We start from the raw sequence: 10,294 nt of genomic DNA, 5'->3' as shown, positions 1-10,294 counted from the left end.
GTTACTATTGTTAATTATATAAGAATTTCATTGCACGAAGTTTATTTTCAAATTTTCAAAATGCCCGAAGAATTGAGGTTTGACGGGAGAGTAGCAGTTGTAACTGGTGCAGGCGCCGGTAAGATTTATTTTATAATTCTCTTACGGATGGTCTTTTTTTCAAATCAGACCTTAAATTTAGTTATACTAATTTCCTTTTCTTAAGGTTCATAGGTCATTTTAATAGACATTTTTGTATCCATGTAAAATTTTTTGCTAAGTCACAATTTTTATAACGTTTTTCAAAATTGTTTTGTGACATTTGGCTTCTTAAATAATTTAGTTTAAAACATTTTCTACGTTTTAAAAAAAAATTGTATTCAATGTAATTTTAATAATATTTAATTATTAACTAATTGCTATAATGTTTTTCAATACATTTTGTTACATAATAATTATAATTATTTAAAATTTATGTCAGGACTTGGACGTGCTTATGCTTTACTACTTGCTTCAAGAGGAGCTTCCGTTGTGGTAAATGATTTGGGAGGAAGTCGACATGGAGACGGAAGCAGTAGCAAAGCTGCTGATGTTGTTGTCAATGAAATTAGAGCAGCAGTGGAAAAGCTGTAGCTAACTATGATTCAGTTGAAAATGGTGAAAAAATAATCAAAACAGCCATTGATAATTTTGGAAGAGTTGATATAGTAATTAATAATGCAGGAATTTTGAGAGACAAATCATTTGCTAAAATATCTGATAATGATTGGGGTAAAATTTCTAAGTATTATTATTTGAAATTTTATATTTTATTAAATTATTTACCTATTTACAATAAATATATTTCACAGATCTTATTCATCAAGTCCATTTAAAAGGATCTTTTAAAACTACTCAAGCTGCTTGGCCATACTTTAAGAAGCAAAACTATGGAAGAGTTGTAATGACTGCATCCAATAGTGGAATTTATGGAAATTTTGGTCAAGCCAATTATAGTGCAGCTAAAATGGGTCTTATCGGTTTGAATAACACTCTTGCTATTGAAGGGGGGAAAAACAATATTAAGTGTAATGTTATCGTACCAACAGCAGCTTCTAGGTTAACAGAAGATATTTTACCTCCAGGTAGTATTTCAAAAATAATTTTATTTAAATTAATTGTTATTTGAAAAAACTTTACTTTTATTATTCATTACATTTCAATAGATTTTTTTGCTGAACTTAAGCCAGAATTAATAGCTCCTGTCGTAGCCTTTTTGTGTCACGAGTCTTGTGAGGCAAATGGATGTATAATAGATTCTGCTGCTGGATGGGCTGGTCAGTGTATTATTGTTAAATCCAGAGGAAGTTTACTCAGAACCAACATAGGAGATCCAGTTACTATTGAAAATGTTAGAGATAATTGGTCATCTATAACAGACATGTCTAATGCTAAACAGATGAAAAATATTCAAGTAATCTTTTATTAATAATTTATTGATGTAATATTAATGTATAATTTATAAACTTATTCCTGGTTTTTTTTTTTTTTTTAAGGAAGCATCATTGTCTTTAATGTCAGCTTTGGAATTACAAAAAGAAAATACTGAAGCTGGCTGTGGTCATGTAGCAGGATATTTTAAATACACACCGAAAGAACTAATTTTATATGCTTTAGGAGTTGGATGTTCTGTGAGTTTTAAAAATTATTGTATAATTTGTCTTTTTAATTTACATGTTTGTAAATTAAAATTTTATTAATAAAACATAAAAATAATTTTTGTCTAGGTTCAAAGACCAGAAGATTTAAGGTATTTGTATGAAAATCATGAAGAATTTGGTGCTTTGCCATCATTTTTAATAATTCCAGGTCAAATAGCTTTTATGACTCACGGAACCGATCTTTTAAAAATACCCGGTAAAACTGTTGAACTCTCTCAGGTATTATCTACTAAAATGGCTATGTCAGGATTATAATTTTATTATTGAATTCTTAATGAACGTATTTTATAGATACTTCACGGTGAGCAATACCTTGAAATATTTAAACCTATTTCTTCTTCTGGATGTTTAGAATCAAGATGCAGAGTTGTAGATGTTTTAGACAAAGGAAAAGGAGCACTTTTAATTGTTAATTGTGAGAGCTGCTTTAAAATCAACTTTTTGTTTACATTTTTATTTATTATTGTAAGAAAAATTAATTAATTTCAATAATTTACAGTCGAAACATTCGATGAAAGTGGCGAAAAAGTAGCATTTTCACAAATGGGAGTCTTTGTAGTTGGTGGAGGCGGGTTCGGTGGCCCTCGTAACTCAACCAAGTCAATACCTACTGTTGAAATTCCTAAAAGGTTATTAGTTTCTCTATATTTCAGATAAATTTTAACAGTGACATAGTTTACAGTTAAAATGTTAAATTTGAATTATTAACAATTTGTGTTAGGAAACCGGATGCTTTTGTAAGAGAAAAAACTGATTTAGATCAAGCAGCTTTGTATAGGCTCTCTGGTGATTTAAATCCTCTTCACATCGATTCAAACTTGGCTAAAATAAGTGGTTTTCAATCACCCATTCTTCACGGTTTGGCTTCTTTTGGATTTTCCGTACGACACGTACTAAGACGATACGCAAATAACGATGGAAACCTTCTTAAAGCGGTCAAGGCAAGTTTTTTAATTTTTTTTACTAATAAATACCAAATAAATTGTAAATTTTTTTTTTTTTTTTGTAACGGTATTTTATAGGCTCGCTTTGCAAAACCCGTTTTGCCTGGGCAAACATTACAAACAGATATGTGGAGAGAAGGAAATAGAATTCATTTTCAAACGAAAGTTATTGAAAACGACAGCGTTGCTCTCTCTGGTGAGTTTTAATACTCTATGACTTTTTTATTATTTTGGAATCTGTGAACTTTACACTGATAAGGATTAGATTAGGCTTTCGTAGACAAAATGACATTTAAAAAAAAAAAAAAAACAAATTAAATAATAAAATGTTATTTAGTTTTCGATTATTTAATGTTGGCAACGATCACTTTATATTTGCAAATCATTGTTGATAGTAATTATCATTATCGAAAAAAAAAAAAAAAAAAAAAGTGTCCTTGATAGTGGAATAATTTTACAACTGAATACATCATTAATGTAAAATCTTGAATATCATTTTTGATCGTTTGATTTTCATATCGTCAGAAAAATGACGAATATTTTAAATAAAAACGAAAGAATTATTTTCATGTTGGATTCTTGCAGTAAATTAAAAGGTAGCCTTATTTATTTTAAAGTCATTATTATTATAAAATGTGGTTTAGAGGTTTACATGATGGAGTTTTTTTTTAGTTCGAATTAAATAAAATAAATTAACGAATAATTATTTGAAATAAATAAATAATTGTTTAAAAAAATTGTATAAAAACGTTAATTATTATTATTATAATATTTTAGGTGGCTATGTAGATCTTCACAGCATTCCTACAAATTTGATAAGTTTTAACACTGTTAGTGCGATGGAACCTTCTGCAAATAATGTTTCTGCTGAAACATTAAAAACTCCAAAAATTTTTGAAGAAATATCAAAAATGATAAAAGAAGATTCGGAAGCAGCAAAACGTATAAATGCTGTATTTGCATATAAAATCACAAAAGATGGAAAAAATGTTGCCGATTGGAGTAAGTAGTGTCTTTAAGAAATTGTATATATATATATATGTATATGTAAAGACATTTTTATTCTAATGATAATAATAATTTTAATAACCAATCATTGAATTATATTTTAGCTGTCGATTTGAAAAACTTAAAAGTGTATAACACGCTTCCAGAAGGAGTGAAAGCTGATACAACAATTACTATATCTGACGATGACATGGCTGATTTGGTGAGTATCACGTCCACCTTTTAAACATCAATATAAAGGCTCTTATATGTAATAATAAATAATGTCTTTTTTTTTTTTTAGTTTGTTGGAAAGTTAAATCCACAGACTGCTTTTCTCAAAGGAAAGCTAAAAGTTACTGGAAATATTATGTTAGCGGATAAATTAAGAACAATTATGGGCACAAAATCAAAGCTTTAATATTATTATTATTAAAAAATAAATAATATATTATTTTGGGGGTGATGGTGAAGAATTTCGTTGTTGAATTTTTTTTTTATTAGTGAGCCGCGTGAACGCAAAAATTCAAATTTTATAATCATAATTCATTAATTTCAGTTTAAAAAGTAACAATTTTAATTTGTCGTTAAAAATTTTAATATTATTTGTAATAAGTTTATTTTTAAAAAAAATATATATAAGTTATTACTATAATAAAATTTAATTTTAAAAATCTTTTTTATTTTTATTTATATTTATTTGACACATTACTTTATTTTCCTTTTTATACATATTTATTTTTTAAATGGTGGAACAAATAAAAATTCAGGTTTAAAAAAATTATTTTCTAAACGGACATTAAATTAAAAAAAAGTTTCGATTTTTTACCGCCAGGGGTCTTATTTACAGTTTATTAAGTTTTGGCGCGATATTATTTTGACAGAGGCTTATGTGACATGACTTAAAATGTTGTTATAATTATTTTCAATCGTACCATGGTTTTTGTTTTTATCAAACGAGAAAATAAATACTTTATTCTAAATTGAAAGTAAGTGATAATTATCATTATTAAATTTGTATAAGTAATATAATTATTTCCTTTTTGTAACGAACTACATATTATTTATTATTATTATTATTAGTTTCACTTTTTGATTCCTAAATAAAAATGATGAGCGATTCTGTAAATGGTGATTTCTATTGCGATGAAACGAGTAGTTGTAGTAATATTAGTGCTTCACTTGATGAATTGCCTGTTAATTCAAAAATGATTGAAGAGGAAGCTAAATTAATTGCAGAAAATGAAAAAATTGAACAAGATATGAATTTTGTAAATGATTCAGAAGGAATTTTAAGTGAAACATGTGATTTTATCACTGAAGAAGATTGGTTGTTGGCCAGGGAACAAGAAATTAAAGAAAGAAGATACAAACAATTATTACATTTGTTAAATAATAGTCAAACATATTCGATGATATTGAAAGATAGATTGGAAAGTGAAATGAAAAACAAGTATTTTTTTAATTTTACTTTTATAACTTTATAATTCTTCTAATCTTGTTAATTTTTAAAACTTTTTAATCATTTTAACGATTTCATGTAAAGCATATAAAAAAAAAAATGAACATAAATTTTATCAAATAATTAATTTTAAATCCATGTTACAGCAAAGTTAAAGCGGGAAGAAAAAAATCAAATGCTACAAATAAAAAAACAAATTCTTTAGAATCTTGTAAATTAGGGGATGTTATTTCTCAAGAGGTAATAAATTACTAATTTTTTACTTATATTTATTATTACTTTTGATTTTGTCACATGTTTAATTTTACATTTAGAGCATTGATGAAAATACAGTCAGTAATGAAACTAAACCTCAGGTTCAAATCGATGAAGAAGATTATTTCAAAGAAACTAGAGTTACCAGATTAGGATATACCGTTTCTTACAAACAACCATTACTGCTCGAAGGTATGTACATTAAGATTTATTTAAGGTATTTAAGGAAACATTTTTTTTTTTTTAATTTAAAAATTTATTTTTTAATGATTAGGAGGCATTATGAAAGATTATCAATTGAAAGGCTGTGAATGGCTCAAAATATTATTTACGAATGGAGTTAATGGAATATTGGCTGATGAAATGGGAATGGGGAAAACTATACAAGTCATTGCATTTATTTGTCACATGATAGAACAAGATATCAAGGGTCCTTTTTTAGTTGTTGCTCCACTGTCAACAGTTAGCAATTGGATGATGGAATTCAAAAGATTTGCACCCAAAGTAATTTTTTTTTATTAGTAAATGAGTAAATTTTATTCATAAAAATAAAAATAATATTATTGTATTTTATATTAGGTTCCTACTTTATTATATCATGGAAATGAAGAAGAAAGAAAAGCCATGTTACCTGATATATTAAAAACAACTTTAGTTATGAAAAAATTAATTCATCCTGTTGTAATCACATCTTACAATGTACCCATGAGAGATACAGCTGTCTTGGGTAAAATAAATTGGTATTATTTAATTATAGATGAAGGTCATAGAATAAAAAATCATAATTCTTTATTATCCAGGTAATAATTTAAAACATTTTCAGGTATTTATTTATTAAATTTACGTAATTTAAAAAAAAAAATTTATTGTTTTAGAATATTGAGAAAATTTAATACGGTCGGTAGACTTCTTTTAACAGGAACTCCTTTGCAAAATAATCTCACAGAGTTGTGGTCGTTGTTAAATTTTTTATTACCTGAAGTTTTTAACACTTTAGAAGTTTTTGAATCTTGGTTTGATATTAAAGAATTAGAATCCAACGGAACAAAATTTATGTCCGAGAAGTTCAATATAGATGTCGTTTCGATTCTTCAAGAGGTTTTCCTTTGATTTTTCTTTTTTTTTTTTTTTTTTGAAATGAGCAAAGTTTATAGAGTTTAATTTGTTTTTAGATATTAGTACCATTTTTACTTCGTCGGGAAAAAAAAGATGTTAATTTAAAATTACCACCGAAAAAAGAAATACTCATTTATTGTCCGATGACACCTAGTCAAAAAAAATTATACCAAGGTATTTTAGATAAAAGTATCGAAATTTTAATTAAACCGAAGGAAAATAAAAATGAAATAACAACATTAGGAAAACGTAAATGTTTTTTACAAAGTCCTTACGGGTACTAACTTTTTTTTTTTTTAAATAAATTTAAAAGTTTTTCTTTTTTTTTTTATTAAATAAAATTGTTAATTTTAAGAAATAAAAAATCGAAATATGAAGAACCCGTTGAAAGTAAACCAACGATCGAAAAGGGAAAAGCAGAAGAAGAAAGATTTATAACCAATTTAGTTTTACAAAATCCTCAAATGAATCTTCGAAAAGTCGTCAATCATCCATTTTTGATACAATATCCGTTAAAAGAGGGAACCGAAGAATTAAGAATCGATGAAGATTTAGTTAAAGAATCTGGAAAAATGTTAGTTTTAGATGCTTTACTTTCAAAATTGAAATCACGAGGACACAAGGTTAAAAAAATTTTTTTTTTTTTAAACTTGCAAAAAAAAAAAAAATTCAAAAATTTTTTTTTATTGTGTAATATCGGCGTGGATTCATTCATTTTTTTTTTTTTTTTGAAGGTTATAATTTTTTCATTTTTCAAAGTCGTACTCGATATACTCGAAGATTACGTCTTGCTTCGTGATTATCAATATAGTAGATTAGATGGAGATTTAAATATTCCAAAACGTAATGAAGAAATACAAAAATTTATGGATAATCCTGAAATATTTGTTTTTTTAATAACAATGAGATCCGGTGGTTTAGGAATTAATTTGACGGCTGCTGACACTGTTATTTTTTACGATAGCGATTGGGTAAAAACCAAACATTTTTTTTTTCCACATAAAAGTTAATATTTTTCTCAAATTATTTATTCATCATGTCGAATAGAATCCAACAATTAATTTACAATCCCAAGATAGATGTCACAGAATAGGACAATCAAAACCTGTTATGATATACAGACTTTGCGTCAAAGGAACAATCGATGAAAAAATAATAGAAAGGGCTAATGCGAAAAGACGTTTGGAAAAAATGATTTTACAAAAAGGAAAATTCACTCTCGGTTCGAAAAATTCGAAAAAATTAAATTTGATGGATTTTAAAGAATTGAAACATTTATTAGAATCAATTAATCACGACATAACGATTAATGCAAACGGATTCGGTGAGTAAAAGGTTTATTTATAAGGTATTATTAAATTTCATCACGTGACAAAACCTTTTTTTTTTTTGGTATTTTCAGTTTTAAGCGACGAAGAATTAGAAGCACTTTTAGATCGTTCTACGGTTAATGTTGAAAATTCTTGCGAAAATGATGATAATAAGGATGTTTACAGTACTGATTTCCATGTAATTATTTGTTGTTTCGTGTGTGATTTCTTAGTCATTGTTTTAAATTTTTTTTATGTTGAGTAATAATACTTTTATGTTCATCACAATTATTGTTGATTATATTACACCGAGTTTGTTTGTTTTCTGTAGATTATTTAGAATAATTACCATATAAAATTTTAATTTGAAATATTTTTTCTTTCTTTCTTTCGTCGTGATTAATTCGTTGGAAAAATTATATTTAATTTATAAGGAATAAGTTGAATACGTTAAAAAATAAAAGTATAAAAATGAACCGTAATTTTATAATATTTTTTTTTATTTTTCAATGAAGAAATTTACATTAATCGTATTAATAATGAATACCTCCTTTTTTCCAATATGGACGAGGAAGTAAAGATTTTGAATTAAACGAATTAACATTTTTACCTGGAAAATGAAATATGTTATAGTTTGAAAACTTATTACGAAGATAGGAAAAATAGGAAAAACTTACGAAGTTTCCACGGAGGATGAAAGAAAACTGGGCCTTGTAATGGAAATGGATCAAAATCTAATTTATTTTCTTCAACGTCGACATCTTGAAATTTTATAATTTTCTTTTTTTCCGAATCTTTCTCCGTTTTTTTTAACTTTTTCAAGTACAGCTCATGTTTTCTTCTACCTAAATTTTTTATATATATCTTTGTATTCGGATGTATGGATTCTTTATCCAAAATTTCTTTAAAATAATTAAATTGATATTAATTATGTTGTAAATATTTACAGATAATCGAATAGAATTTTGAAAAAATTACCCAAACTATTGGATGCAAATATTATTGAATCTTTATAATATCTACATCTTGTAATTTCGTTACCAATTAAATTAAGTTCTTGAAGATAAAGCCAATTAGATACAACATTTGCAACTTCGTTCAAATCGAATAAATAATTGTTACTCGCATCTAAAATTTTCAAGCTTAATAAATTTTGAAGGCCGTGTATTGATGTTAAATAATTGTTTGAAATATTTAAAACTTGCAGAGTTTCCTAAATTAAAAAAAAAATGACGGTTATATTTTTATATATTTTTTTTTAAATTTAATAATTAAATTTGATTACCCCTAAATTAATTATAGAAAGTGGTTCAAAATATATTGTATCCCCTGCATTTAAATTTTGACATTCAATATGAATCTCTTTGATTTCTTTTAAATTTTCCATTCCTTCTAAAACTTGAATATAATTAAAACCTAAATATATTTTTTTTAATTTTTTTAAAACGTTTAAATTTTCTAATTTGTTTATATAATTTCTTTGTAGGTACAAATGAGTTAAATTAGGAAAATTTCCCATATTTTCAATTGTTCTGATTAAATTTTGATGTAAATACAAAACTCTGATGTTAAAGCAATTGTCGATTTGTAACTGAAAACATAATGCAAAAAAATTAATTGTTATAATCGAGTTTAAAATAAAGAATTATCCATTTTTTTTTATTTTAATTACAAAAATTTACAATTTTTTATTAAACTTACGATGCATTCAATGTATTGATTTTGTAATTGCAAATGAGTAAACGTTTTTAAAAATTGTGTATCGGTATCCTTGTTTTTTTTCTTACTATTCAAATGACATTTATTTGTTTTATATTTACGTATTAAGTATTTAGCACACAGTTTCACCATTTTTTTTTTAAAAAAAAATTTCAAGTATTTAAATAAAATTGTAAAACTTGTTAAATCGATAGATGTATATTATCACCATAGGAAAAACTAAAGGAAAGTAAACTCTGTTAAAAATTATTACAAACTTTGTCAGTACTTATTGAGCAACTTAATAAAACTTTTATTTTGTAAAATATAATGAAAATAATATTTAAAAAAAACTTTTAATATGAAAAATAATTAAAGTTAATTTACGAATTAATTAATAACGTAATTTCCCGCAATTTTTACTCTATGACTTGATTTCATTAAATTATTTATTTTCCTAAGTTGGTACCGTCACGTGCCTGACGTCTGCTTGTTACTGTCACGAGATCGATAAGAATTAAAATGGCAAGTCAAACTCAAGGAATTCAACAGCTTTTGGCAGCTGAAAAAAGAGCAGCAGAAAAGGTTGCCGAAGCTAGAAGGAGTAAGTTTTTCTTTAAATATTATTAACCATCGACTAATAATAATTTATTTGTAATTTTAAAGGTTTTTTCCTAAAATTTTTTATATTTTTCAATCGACCTCATTCAAATCAGTTGTTGAAACCAACAGAAAATTTTTAAAGTTGCTAATATATATATCAAAAAATTTTTCTTATTTAATATTTTAATGATAATTAGAATGTGATAAAATATATGTTTAATTTATTTATTGAATTTATTT

The 10,294-nt window shown here is 25.5% G+C and overlaps 4 protein-coding genes across 4 annotated transcripts in view; 3 read left to right on the top strand and 1 right to left on the bottom strand.

The window, feature by feature from the left end:
• Nucleotides 1–60: 60 nt before the first annotated feature.
• Nucleotides 61–4,053, top strand: Phum_PHUM414590 (estradiol 17 beta-dehydrogenase, putative; the record flags this gene model as incomplete). The annotated part of the gene is made up of 14 exons (XM_002428952.1): nucleotides 61–118; nucleotides 461–513; nucleotides 591–750; nucleotides 831–1,103; nucleotides 1,185–1,432; nucleotides 1,515–1,649; nucleotides 1,746–1,898; nucleotides 1,971–2,094; nucleotides 2,179–2,308; nucleotides 2,401–2,614; nucleotides 2,702–2,819; nucleotides 3,401–3,625; nucleotides 3,736–3,833; nucleotides 3,915–4,053. The coding sequence occupies 14 exons, from the start codon at nucleotides 61–63 to the stop codon at nucleotides 4,029–4,031; spliced, it is 2,106 nt and encodes a 701-aa protein (XP_002428997.1). The 3' UTR covers nucleotides 4,032–4,053.
• Nucleotides 4,054–4,719: 666 nt separating this feature from the next.
• Nucleotides 4,720–8,018, top strand: Phum_PHUM414580 (lymphoid specific helicase, putative; the record flags this gene model as incomplete). The annotated part of the gene is made up of 11 exons (XM_002428951.1): nucleotides 4,720–5,063; nucleotides 5,219–5,312; nucleotides 5,387–5,519; nucleotides 5,602–5,831; nucleotides 5,907–6,127; nucleotides 6,203–6,425; nucleotides 6,500–6,720; nucleotides 6,799–7,066; nucleotides 7,178–7,414; nucleotides 7,491–7,767; nucleotides 7,846–8,018. The coding sequence occupies 11 exons, from the start codon at nucleotides 4,720–4,722 to the stop codon at nucleotides 8,016–8,018; spliced, it is 2,421 nt and encodes an 806-aa protein (XP_002428996.1).
• A 678-nt stretch (nucleotides 8,019–8,696) lies between these two features.
• Phum_PHUM414570 (uncharacterized protein) lies at nucleotides 8,697–9,604 on the bottom strand (the record flags this gene model as incomplete). The annotated part of the gene is made up of 3 exons (XM_002428950.1): nucleotides 8,697–8,966; nucleotides 9,039–9,344; nucleotides 9,455–9,604. The coding sequence occupies 3 exons, from the start codon at nucleotides 9,602–9,604 to the stop codon at nucleotides 8,697–8,699; spliced, it is 726 nt and encodes a 241-aa protein (XP_002428995.1).
• Nucleotides 9,605–9,973: 369 nt separating this feature from the next.
• The window catches only part of Phum_PHUM414460 (vacuolar ATP synthase subunit G, putative), a gene marked incomplete at both ends in the record, with an annotated part of 757 nt that continues 436 nt past the window's right edge, over nucleotides 9,974–10,294 (top strand). Inside the window, one exon of the mRNA XM_002428949.1 lies at nucleotides 9,974–10,055. Within this exon, the coding sequence (XP_002428994.1) occupies nucleotides 9,974–10,055 (82 nt within the window). The remainder of the gene's footprint in view (nucleotides 10,056–10,294) is intronic.

Source organism: Pediculus humanus, genomic scaffold (genome assembly GCF_000006295.1).
Source record: "Pediculus humanus corporis 1103172108183 genomic scaffold, whole genome shotgun sequence".
Classification (NCBI taxonomy): Eukaryota; Metazoa; Arthropoda; class Insecta; order Psocodea; family Pediculidae; genus Pediculus; species Pediculus humanus.
Note: the sequence above shows the minus strand (reverse complement) of the source record. Positions and strands in the feature narration are given on the sequence as shown.